Source organism: Plectropomus leopardus, chromosome 7, assembly GCF_026936395.1.
Source record: "Plectropomus leopardus strain MGB_pleo_1.0 chromosome 7, ASM2693639v1, whole genome shotgun sequence".
Taxonomy (NCBI): Eukaryota; Metazoa; Chordata; class Actinopteri; order Perciformes; family Serranidae; genus Plectropomus; species Plectropomus leopardus.
The window spans coordinates 26152680-26161986 of record NC_142182.1 but is presented as its reverse complement, the minus strand read 5'-3'; the positions used below and the strand labels follow the sequence as shown (position 1 = coordinate 26161986).

The following is a 9307-nucleotide window of genomic DNA, read 5'->3' as shown; positions in this document are numbered from 1 at the left end:
GGGTCATGGTGTTCCATAGATAAACAGACAGGCTATAGGGCACTCTTGTCAATCCACTGATTCACACACATGAATCTAACAGCAGAGAGCCACAGCATCCCTCTCAGTGATGGGAACCGTATTCCACTGCTGGGATTGGGGACCTATGGGGACCCTCAAACGGTAAGAGGAATGTCATCTGTGTTTCTAGATTTGTATGTAAGCCAGGCTTGTTCATGATTGCTTTGGCAATACAATGAACGAGTGCTAGTGTCTGTTGCTTGCAGTGATTGGATTTCTATTAAAAACAAAACATGAACAATTATTGATCATTCAGACAGGAGTGCATGTTAGCACAAACGGCAGCATGACTCAAAGTACAGCAGGTCAAGTAATAATTACATTCTCTGTGGATTTTCTATAGACTCCCAAAGGCACAGCACTTGAGTGTGTCAAGCTGGCCATAGATGTGGGTTACAGACACTTTGACGGGGCACTGGTGTATTTCAATGAGCACGAAGTGGGTCAAGCCATTAGAGAGAAGATTGCTGATGGAACGATTCAAAGAAAAGACATCTTTTACTGTGGAAAGGTATCAAGTTCTGTCATATGTCAGGCATTTCATTTGTCTCGATTTAATCTTTTTTATAACTAATTCTGTGTTATCTTCCTCAGCTCTGGAATACATTTCACCCACCAGAGTTGGTGAGACCGGCTTTGGAGAGGACACTGAAAGCTTTAAAACTGGACTATGTGGATCTCTATATTGTTGAGCTCCCTATGGCTTTCAAGGTTTCTATATTAGCACACAAATAGATTGCAGTTCACTTATCAGCCACCCATTTAGTGTCTGAACATTGCCCTTAGATATACCACACACTGGCAATGCTTAGTTAGGACAATACACTTATTGGTTTAACATGTCATACATGATAATTCAAAGTTAAAAAATACTCATTGAAAGCTGTTTAAAATAAAAGAACAGAATTGGAAAATATGGCAACACAAACCTAACAACACATTAACATGACTGTTCACAATCTAACGTTTTTTTTAAATTATTTACTGCTGCAGCTGGAAACTTTTATAAAAAAAACCCAAAACAACTTGTTGTTACTATATCCTGACAGCAGTAGGCGACATGAGACAGATAGTTTGTGGGGAAAAAAAATCATGTTCTCCTGCCTCCTCCCAGTGCTCCTGATGGCAATTGCAAGAATTCAAAACAAGTTTCTAACACAGCTGTGTACGCCTATCTTTGCCTATCTCTCGCCTATCTCTCGCCTTTGTTTTCAGAAACATATTTAGTGTACTGTTTAGCTGTGAAATGAGAAAGTTTGTCTCGAAAGCCATTTTCATTAAGGATAAGTGAAAACCAAGCACCTTTGACAGTAATTTTTGAGTACAATCAAGAGGTGATTGACATGATTGACAGCAGTGTCAGAGAATGCATGGCTGTTATTTGTTGTTTTTGTTCAGGTTCAACGGATTATTGCATAAGGAGCACTAGGAGGAGGAGGAGGAATCTGTCTTGTATACTACTGTCAGGATATAGTGACCATTTTATCAAATATGGCAAAAACTAATTTTATAGATGTTACCAACAACAGATTTAATATCCAATGAGAAACAAGACAATTTTATTAAACAGATACATTTGAACATGGCAGCTAACTGCATTACATGTGTGAAATGTGGCTCATATTTTAGTTTTACAGTTTGTTCAAGAAAAGATTTAACAGCCAGGGGTGTTTTTGGTTAAGACTGGGCAACTGGGTCCATGTGGCTGTTTACTTTATGTATACGTTAGTGTCTTTGTCATAGCTAGATATTTATATGAGTTGTGAAATTAACCACTATAGTCAAGTTGAAGCTAACTGCACCCTCAAATCTTCACTTTGTACACTTATTGTTCAGTATATACATGACGAAGCCATGCCATTAAAATTAAGTAATAAACGTTAATGCAAATCACTGGTTTGTGCTTAAATTGTAGCCAGGAAATGAGTTCTATCCAAAAGACCAGGATGGAAAATATATCTACCACCACACAGACCTCTGTGCAACATGGGAGGTGAGTTCTTTTTCCAAAGGATCATCATTCTGTTTCATGACTTGTCTCTCCACCTTGTTGTCTGTAATGTCTAGATATGGCATGTTGTCTTCTCACTTAACATATTTATTCATGTTTTGAAAGTTGAACCAGGGAATATGTCAAAACACTTATAAACGACATGTATTTATGTTAGTGTGAAGAGACAAAAATAACTATATACACGTTACACCAGCATTTACAGGAGCCTGAAAAAAAGGAGCAATAGTATGTCATACATGCTATAGTGACATCTATAATCAGTGGCTTTAAAATTAGTTTTGTTTGTTTGTTTGTTTTTTAACTCTAATATCGTAATACACAGTTCATACTGGTCAAATGTCAAGAATTTTTTCAGGTCTAATGTGTAGATACCACCTAGGCCCAAGGTCAAGCAAGTGTTATGTCATTAATGTCAGGTGAGCTACATTGAATTGGTTGCCCTTTTCCATGTTGTTATTTTTTCTGTGCATTGTAAGGCATGGCATGTTCATTTGTATAGGATTATTTATACACAAGGCCATTTTTAGTGCTATACAGGGGCATAGAAATACATTAAATACAAAACACTGAGAAAAAAACATTACAGTTGTATTCAAAAGACTACTAAGAAATAAAATGGATCATGTAGAAAAAGAAAAAGAAAAAAAAACAACAATCAAACAAGCAACAGAAAGCAAATAAATAGTGGTGAATATCCTCCAAGAAAATATGACAGTGCCAACATTAAAATAATAAATCAAGAGAAACCACTTTTTGTATACCTGAAAGCTGATGCCAGAACATTCTCTGCTGCAGCATCAGAAACCGTCAAGGACGGTGTCACAAAGAGCCAAGCTCGATTCAAAGTTCTGTTTTTTTCCTCCTCAGTGTGCTTTGTATTTTTCTCCACACTCTCAGTAAGTCTGAAAAGATAATCACTATCGGTCTCTGAGAAGATGTAAATCTTTTCCTCTCAACAGGCTTTAGAGGCTTGCAAAGATGCAGGGCTGGTTAAATCTCTGGGAGTCTCCAACTTCAACCGCAGACAGCTGGAGCTGCTGCTCAACAAACCCGGCCTCAAACACAAACCTGTATCCAACCAGGTGACCCCAACTTTTCTCTTTAGACTCCATCCATCATCAGAGATAAATGCATACTGGATAATTCCCACACTGGAACAAGTTTCAGTAAATGGTGCAGTACAACTGTGAATTCTTTTTTTAATATAGTATGCCTTATTATAGATCCTAGATTACCTCAAAATACACCTTTCTTTAGCTTTAATGGTATTAGTCCTTTCCTCTACATTCCTATCCAATTTACTTCTAGTAACTTAAAGCGCAGGGTACTAATATAATGTCAGCTTACTTTGGGCCACTTATCTTTTAAATAGTTTGTTTCTGTCTTACATACCTGTAGGTTGAATGCCATCCATATTTCACACAACCCAAGCTTCTGGAGTACTGTCGTCAGAATGACATTGTGATTGTTGGCTACTGCCCAATTGGCTCCTCCAGAGATGCATCATGGTATGTAGGTTTTTAAGATCTATGCACTTTTCACTGACAGCTGTTATTCTGTAATGTTTTTCTCCAGTTGGTATTATATTCATGGAAGGGTGAAGAAAACTTGAAAAAAAAATTGGGCAGTAAAATCTCTGTGACAAAAGCAAGGAAATACTGGATATTCATTGCGTGAATAGACAGAATCTTCAATAAAAGTTACATGACACATAGCTTTTTTCATAAAAAGTACCCAGCCAAGATCATTATGATTTGGTAATGTGCAAAATTCAAAGATAATATCTTTGCAACATGTCAGCCTATGACACTGTAATGAAATGTAGTATGATATACGTGGCTGGTGGAATCTGTTTGGCTGTAGCTCCTGTCACTGTTTTGTTTAAAGGTCTCGTTCATTGAAGGACTCTTGGTTGTTTTTTGCTCATCCTAATGGTGTAATCATCTAATCACTATCAGCTGTGTAACAAGGGTGTGGCCTATATATATATATCAGGGTGCCAGTAAAGGCCAGAGTGCAAAAACATCATCTAAATATAAGAGAAATGCACATGGAGCTAGAGTGTGTGAAACGCTAACATCAAATTGTTAATAAAGGTCTTTATCCTGGCTTTATTTTTCTTCTCTGTCTCTGGTTTAGGGTAAATGTTAAATGTCCTCCCCTGCTGGAGGACGAGCTGCTTGTATCCATTGGAAAAAAGTACAACAAGAGTGCTGCCCAGGTGGTTCTGCGCTTCAATGTTCAGAGAGGAGTCGTCGTGATCCCAAAGAGCTTCAGCCCTGAGAGGATCAAACACAACTTCCAGGTGGGATTAGAAAACACTTAAAAGAAAACCATCTCTTCATTGGATTTTCAAAATATTCTGGTATACATTATACATAATCACAATGTATTATGCAAGTTACAAAACTGCCCTCCCTTTCTCTAACTGTTTGGTCTCTTCTACCCATCCTCCATATTTGTTTCAGATATTTGATTTTTCACTCACTGAGGAAGAAATTAAAGCCATTGAAGCATTGAACAAAAACATTCGCTTTGTGGAGCTGTTGATGTAAGTATAAGTACTGTTGGTAAAATATATTCAAAAGTGGGTTTAACCTAACACTCAACTTGTAGGATGGAATGTGCATTCTAATGCATTGTGTTGTTTTTTAAGTCTAATGCAAGAACAGTTTCCTAAAAGACTAAATCCACATTGTCATACTGCAAAATTATAACACTTTTTTGTTGTTTTAACGCAGGTGGAGTGATCATCCAGAGTACCCATTTCATGATGAATATTAATGCTCTGACTGACTCTTTTTGGTGTCTGGAATTCACCAATAAAGTTTGCAATGGTACATTTTCACAGTAAACACTAGAGGGCTCTAGCTCACAGTAAATGAAAAGCACAAATAAATGGATGCCTTTAAAGATAACACTGCTCACATGTATGATGACAATGTTGTTTAATTGTTGCATATGAATTTCATCTGACACTGACATGAGACTTGTGTCCTAAAAGAGTTCATTGTAACTTATTAGTGATTTGAAATGAATTGATGCACCTGATGTTATAAATAAAGTTTGCTTTGAAAATATATCCCTTTGAATGTGACTAAATATTTGGAGAAAAAGTGGATAGACACTTCTCTGGTTTGCTGAAATATCCATCCAGGTTTGTCTTTACAACATTTTTCAGATACATCTGCTACTCATGGCCACATGATTACTATATATAAGTATGAAGATTACAGTTACAAAAAAACCCCAAAACAAAACCAAATTTGACCAAGCTCCTGCACCCTGTTCAGGGTAAGTCAAAAACAGAGTAAACATCACAGATATAGAAGAGGTTGTTATGTAAGTCTTAGAGCCAAAAATATAAAAATGGCTCTTAGGAGTGCAAAGGTTTCAGTTCTGGGGGATCGCAAAAATATAGAATACCTGTAGTTGTAACTGATTAAAAAAAGTATACATATGATAAGGTTAAGGTTAAGCATATTTGGCAGCTGTAACTGCAAAGGAGAATATGAGAAAAGATAGTAATTATCATGGATTCTGCTGAATGCCAATGCGGGATATGTTTTTGGGGTGTCATTATTTTGTTAGATGTACAAAAAATTCAATTAACAGAAGTATCAAGTTAAATTTATGTTTGAATGTATGAAAAACACTCTGCCCTAAAGGGAAAACATTACAATGTGCAGATTCCATCTGTTAGGCATTACGTACTAATACAATTTTCTCTCTGCAGCTCTTGTATAATTCCTACAGATGTATTAGACAAACACTTGCTACTCACAGGTCCAGTTGTGGCACTATTTTAGTATGTGCAAGCAAAATGTAACCGTGGCAACAATGCACTTGTTGACGTGACCGGAGTTTAAGCCACTGTTGTTTTTGTCCTGCTGTCTAAGTATTTCAGTCCCTAATTTGGGTTAAAGTATGTTGTTGAAAGACATCTTTGTTGTAGCGGACAAGAGAGGTGGATTTAATCTATTCTATTAAAGAGTGAGAACACATAAATATCCTTAGATTTGCACAACTCATATGAAAAACAATGAGATTGATGTGGTTTGAAAATGAAAATGACACTAAGGTGTCTCTGGATATGGATTTCAACCTTTTGAAGTGATTTTCAGGCTTGTTATAGTCATTCAGTGATGATTACAGACATCAGAACATGTTTCATTGACAATAGTAAACAAAATCAACCCAGTTACTTGAAAGAAATTATGGTTTTGTGCATTTCTGCAAACCACATATACATTGCATTTGTATGTTTCATACATATCATATCAACGTCTCTTGAGTGACATAATTCTGATTACTTAAATGAGATAATTTCATTGCCATCAGGAGGGGGAGGGCATAGTAGATGGCTTGACACCTAGACGAGAGGCTGCCAGGCTGCAGACCACTGTCACTGTTTGGGACCAACAAACAAACCTTTTTTCTCTTTTTTGACAAGACATGGGCAGCATTTGCAGCAGGAATAGTGCCACCAAGCCACGTATTTTAAGCCATAAAATGACCTTTTCTGACCATCACCAAGTATAAACATAAACATAACATTACCACAACACAGTTAAAATACAAAGTTTTAACATATCCACTACATAATAATGTACAAATGTTACATACATGATTTGCAGAAATGTACATACAATGCCAACATTCATTCTGGGGATTGAATTGAGAAAAATACAATTACAGCTGAACCTTTTTTTGTGTAGTTATATTTGGTTATTCTTAATGTGCAAAACTGAATCTGTCACATGACAGCCAAATCTCTGCTGGTGTTTTTCTTTAAATGCATGACACAACAACCACCAGGCTCAGGTTAAATCCGAGCTCTCTGTGTCCTGTTTGGTCATAGTGGGTATTTGAGTTTAATCAGACCCAATCTGTCGTCACAGTGTTGACACACACTGTGTAATCTTTGTGTACACACCTATTACCTACTTCAACCATCATGGCCAATTTTTCTTCCTGGCTGTCTGTCTAAGACAGAATTTTTTACCTCTACGTGAAAGGAGGGAGCAGTCACAAGCATTTCACAAATGTTGGTATTTTGTTATTAGTGACTTGATATCTGCTATGATGTTTTTTAAGGATACTCTTGCTGGACAGGCACCTCTCGGGAAAGGTTTGAGTAAATATTTGTCTCTGCCACAGTTGATCGGTTTGATTTTGCAAAACCTGAAGGGAAAAGAAGGGAAAAGAGTGAAGGTGTTTGAATCTGGTCATCAATCCATCAGTGTATCCAAATGAATATATAACAGGAAGCTTGATAATCCAACCATGCAGTCCAATTGAAATGCACAATTCTGTTTTCTGTAACTCACCTCAAGTTTTCCATATCTGGTCAAATATTAATCATTAACAAGCCCTGGGAGAGAGCTCCCCCCCAAGCCCTAAAATGTCTGCTCTGTTGTTGACTGAAATGTAACCTCTAATGCCAGCATCTCTTAAACCAGATGTTCTAATTTAACCAGAACATTTGAGTTTGATCTGAAGAGACAGGATGGACCCTTCAGACTACAATCTGAGCAGTGACCTGTGGTCGTACAGTTGTAGAACAGCAGGAGGCTGCAGAGAGAAGGAACAAATACACTTCATTAATGAACCCCCTTTTGTTGTTTTGCCTTCTTTTGTGCCCCGTGGACGTTTACAAGCATGACTACAGCTCTTGATGAGCTACTACAGTTTAGAAGAAAGGAACAGTTCCATAACAGACTTTTGCTGACAGGATCACTAAATCATAACCGCTGAGAGAATTTTTTTAATTTATTTTTTTTACCTGCTTTCCTATCATCCAGAATAGTTGTTTTTTTTTCCTTTTTAGATCAGAGTGTAACCAGTATTTTCTAATTTGTATATGTAAACTAACTTATTATGATTCTGTATAGCTAGAAAGAGCTAGTTTGAAATTTGTAAAAAGGAAGTTGTTTGCTTTCTTGATAGCGTTAGAGATGACTGATATATAACAACTCTCATGTCTATATAGCCTCTTTAACATTGACTTGCTCGCCATTCTGTATATAAGGATTGTGGGATGGAAGTAGTATCAATCTTCTTATAAAGCTTTGGCAAGAAAGCAAATAATCACATCGAGATGCTTCACTTGAAAAGTGTCACCAGCAAAACAATTGTTTCCCTATGGTACAGTGTGCCTTTCAGGTGCCTCTCTTGCTGCTGCGTGATTTTTTTTTTTGGGGGTGGTGTTTCTTTTTCCAATTTCAAACTTTTCAGCTAAAGATGCAGAGTCCCACTGTTTGCCGGTGTCACTTTTAGCCATGTACTGTCATGTCATCAAAGATGGGCCGTGTTATTATGGCCAGGAGCTTTACCCATGCTGCAAATTGCAGAGGGATTGAAAAGTTACTGTAGGTGAGAACATGTGACTATCATGAATGGTTTCATGGCATTGTGGACTCGTGTTTCTTAGTCATTTTTGAACTGATTTTAAAAAAAGATTTAACAGGTTGTTCATTCACAAATAAAAAGTCTAAACTGCCACAAAACTAAAGTCAGGAAGACGGCTTTATTTTTATAGAAAGCCAAAGTGTCCGTGTCTTGAATTATAATTTGATTTGAGATGGGGGTTGGGGACAAAAAGACCTCACCCTGAAAGATTTCAGAAAGGAAAAGCAGAGGCACATCACTTCCCCCATCCCTACCTCCATAAAGACCCTCTGGATTGTGACCTTCTAACAAATGCCGTGAAACAGGCCACTCTGGACCCCTGCGGTGGGAAAATGTTCTGAATGGGCTGCTGGGTCTGTGGGGGGAATAAAGACTCCTTTCCGGGGGCTGAATTAAGGATTTGTTTGGAGCAGGGGTTTCATGAAGCAATAATGATGTTTTAATTACAATCAGTCACAAAAGACCACTGAAATATTGGAGGCTGCTATTTTTTTATATATACATTTTTTAAAATTTTAATGTAATTGTAGATCATGCATTTTTGCATCTTTAAATCTTTTTTAAACCAATCTTATAAATATTTATCATCACTGCTCAAAAACACGTGTGTGCATGCTTGTGTTGACATGTAATCTGAGATGCCATCCTAACACAAGTGTGACCAGCCTCTTCCCCCAAACTCTAGGGTTGCTGTCCGGACAGAAAGGCCCTGGGAGAATGTGTGTGTCAAAAGGTTACGCAATCAGCCCACCATGCTGAGACAGCACAGACCTCTAGTGTGCTGCGGAGAGTGAGTGTGTGTGTATGTGTGTGGGGGTGTCT

General features: G+C 37.4%; 1 protein-coding gene across 1 annotated transcript; it reads left to right on the top strand.

Moving 5' to 3' along the window:
* Nucleotides 1-3: 3 nt before the first annotated feature.
* On the top strand, nucleotides 4-5156 carry LOC121950382 (aldo-keto reductase family 1 member D1-like). Its single transcript, XM_042496365.2, has 9 exons — nucleotides 4-162; nucleotides 404-571; nucleotides 655-771; nucleotides 1976-2053; nucleotides 3034-3156; nucleotides 3473-3582; nucleotides 4214-4379; nucleotides 4543-4625; nucleotides 4816-5156. Exons 1-9 carry the CDS (start codon nucleotides 70-72, stop codon nucleotides 4856-4858), a joined length of 981 nt encoding a protein of 326 aa, XP_042352299.2. The 5' UTR covers nucleotides 4-69; the 3' UTR covers nucleotides 4859-5156.
* The last annotated feature ends 4151 nt before the right edge of the window (nucleotides 5157-9307 follow it).

Bases quoted from the DNA above. Each gene is read 5' to 3' on its own strand.
- LOC121950382 (XM_042496365.2), top strand. From the start codon at position 70: ATGAATCTAACAGCAGAGAGCCACAGCATCCCTCTCAGTGATGGGAAC. The intron at 2,054-3,033 runs GTGAGTTCTTTT...TCCTCTCAACAG, and splicing joins ACCTCTGTGCAACATGGGAG to GCTTTAGAGGCTTGCAAAGA. The intron at 3,583-4,213 runs GTATGTAGGTTT...TCTCTGGTTTAG, and splicing joins TCCTCCAGAGATGCATCATG to GGTAAATGTTAAATGTCCTC.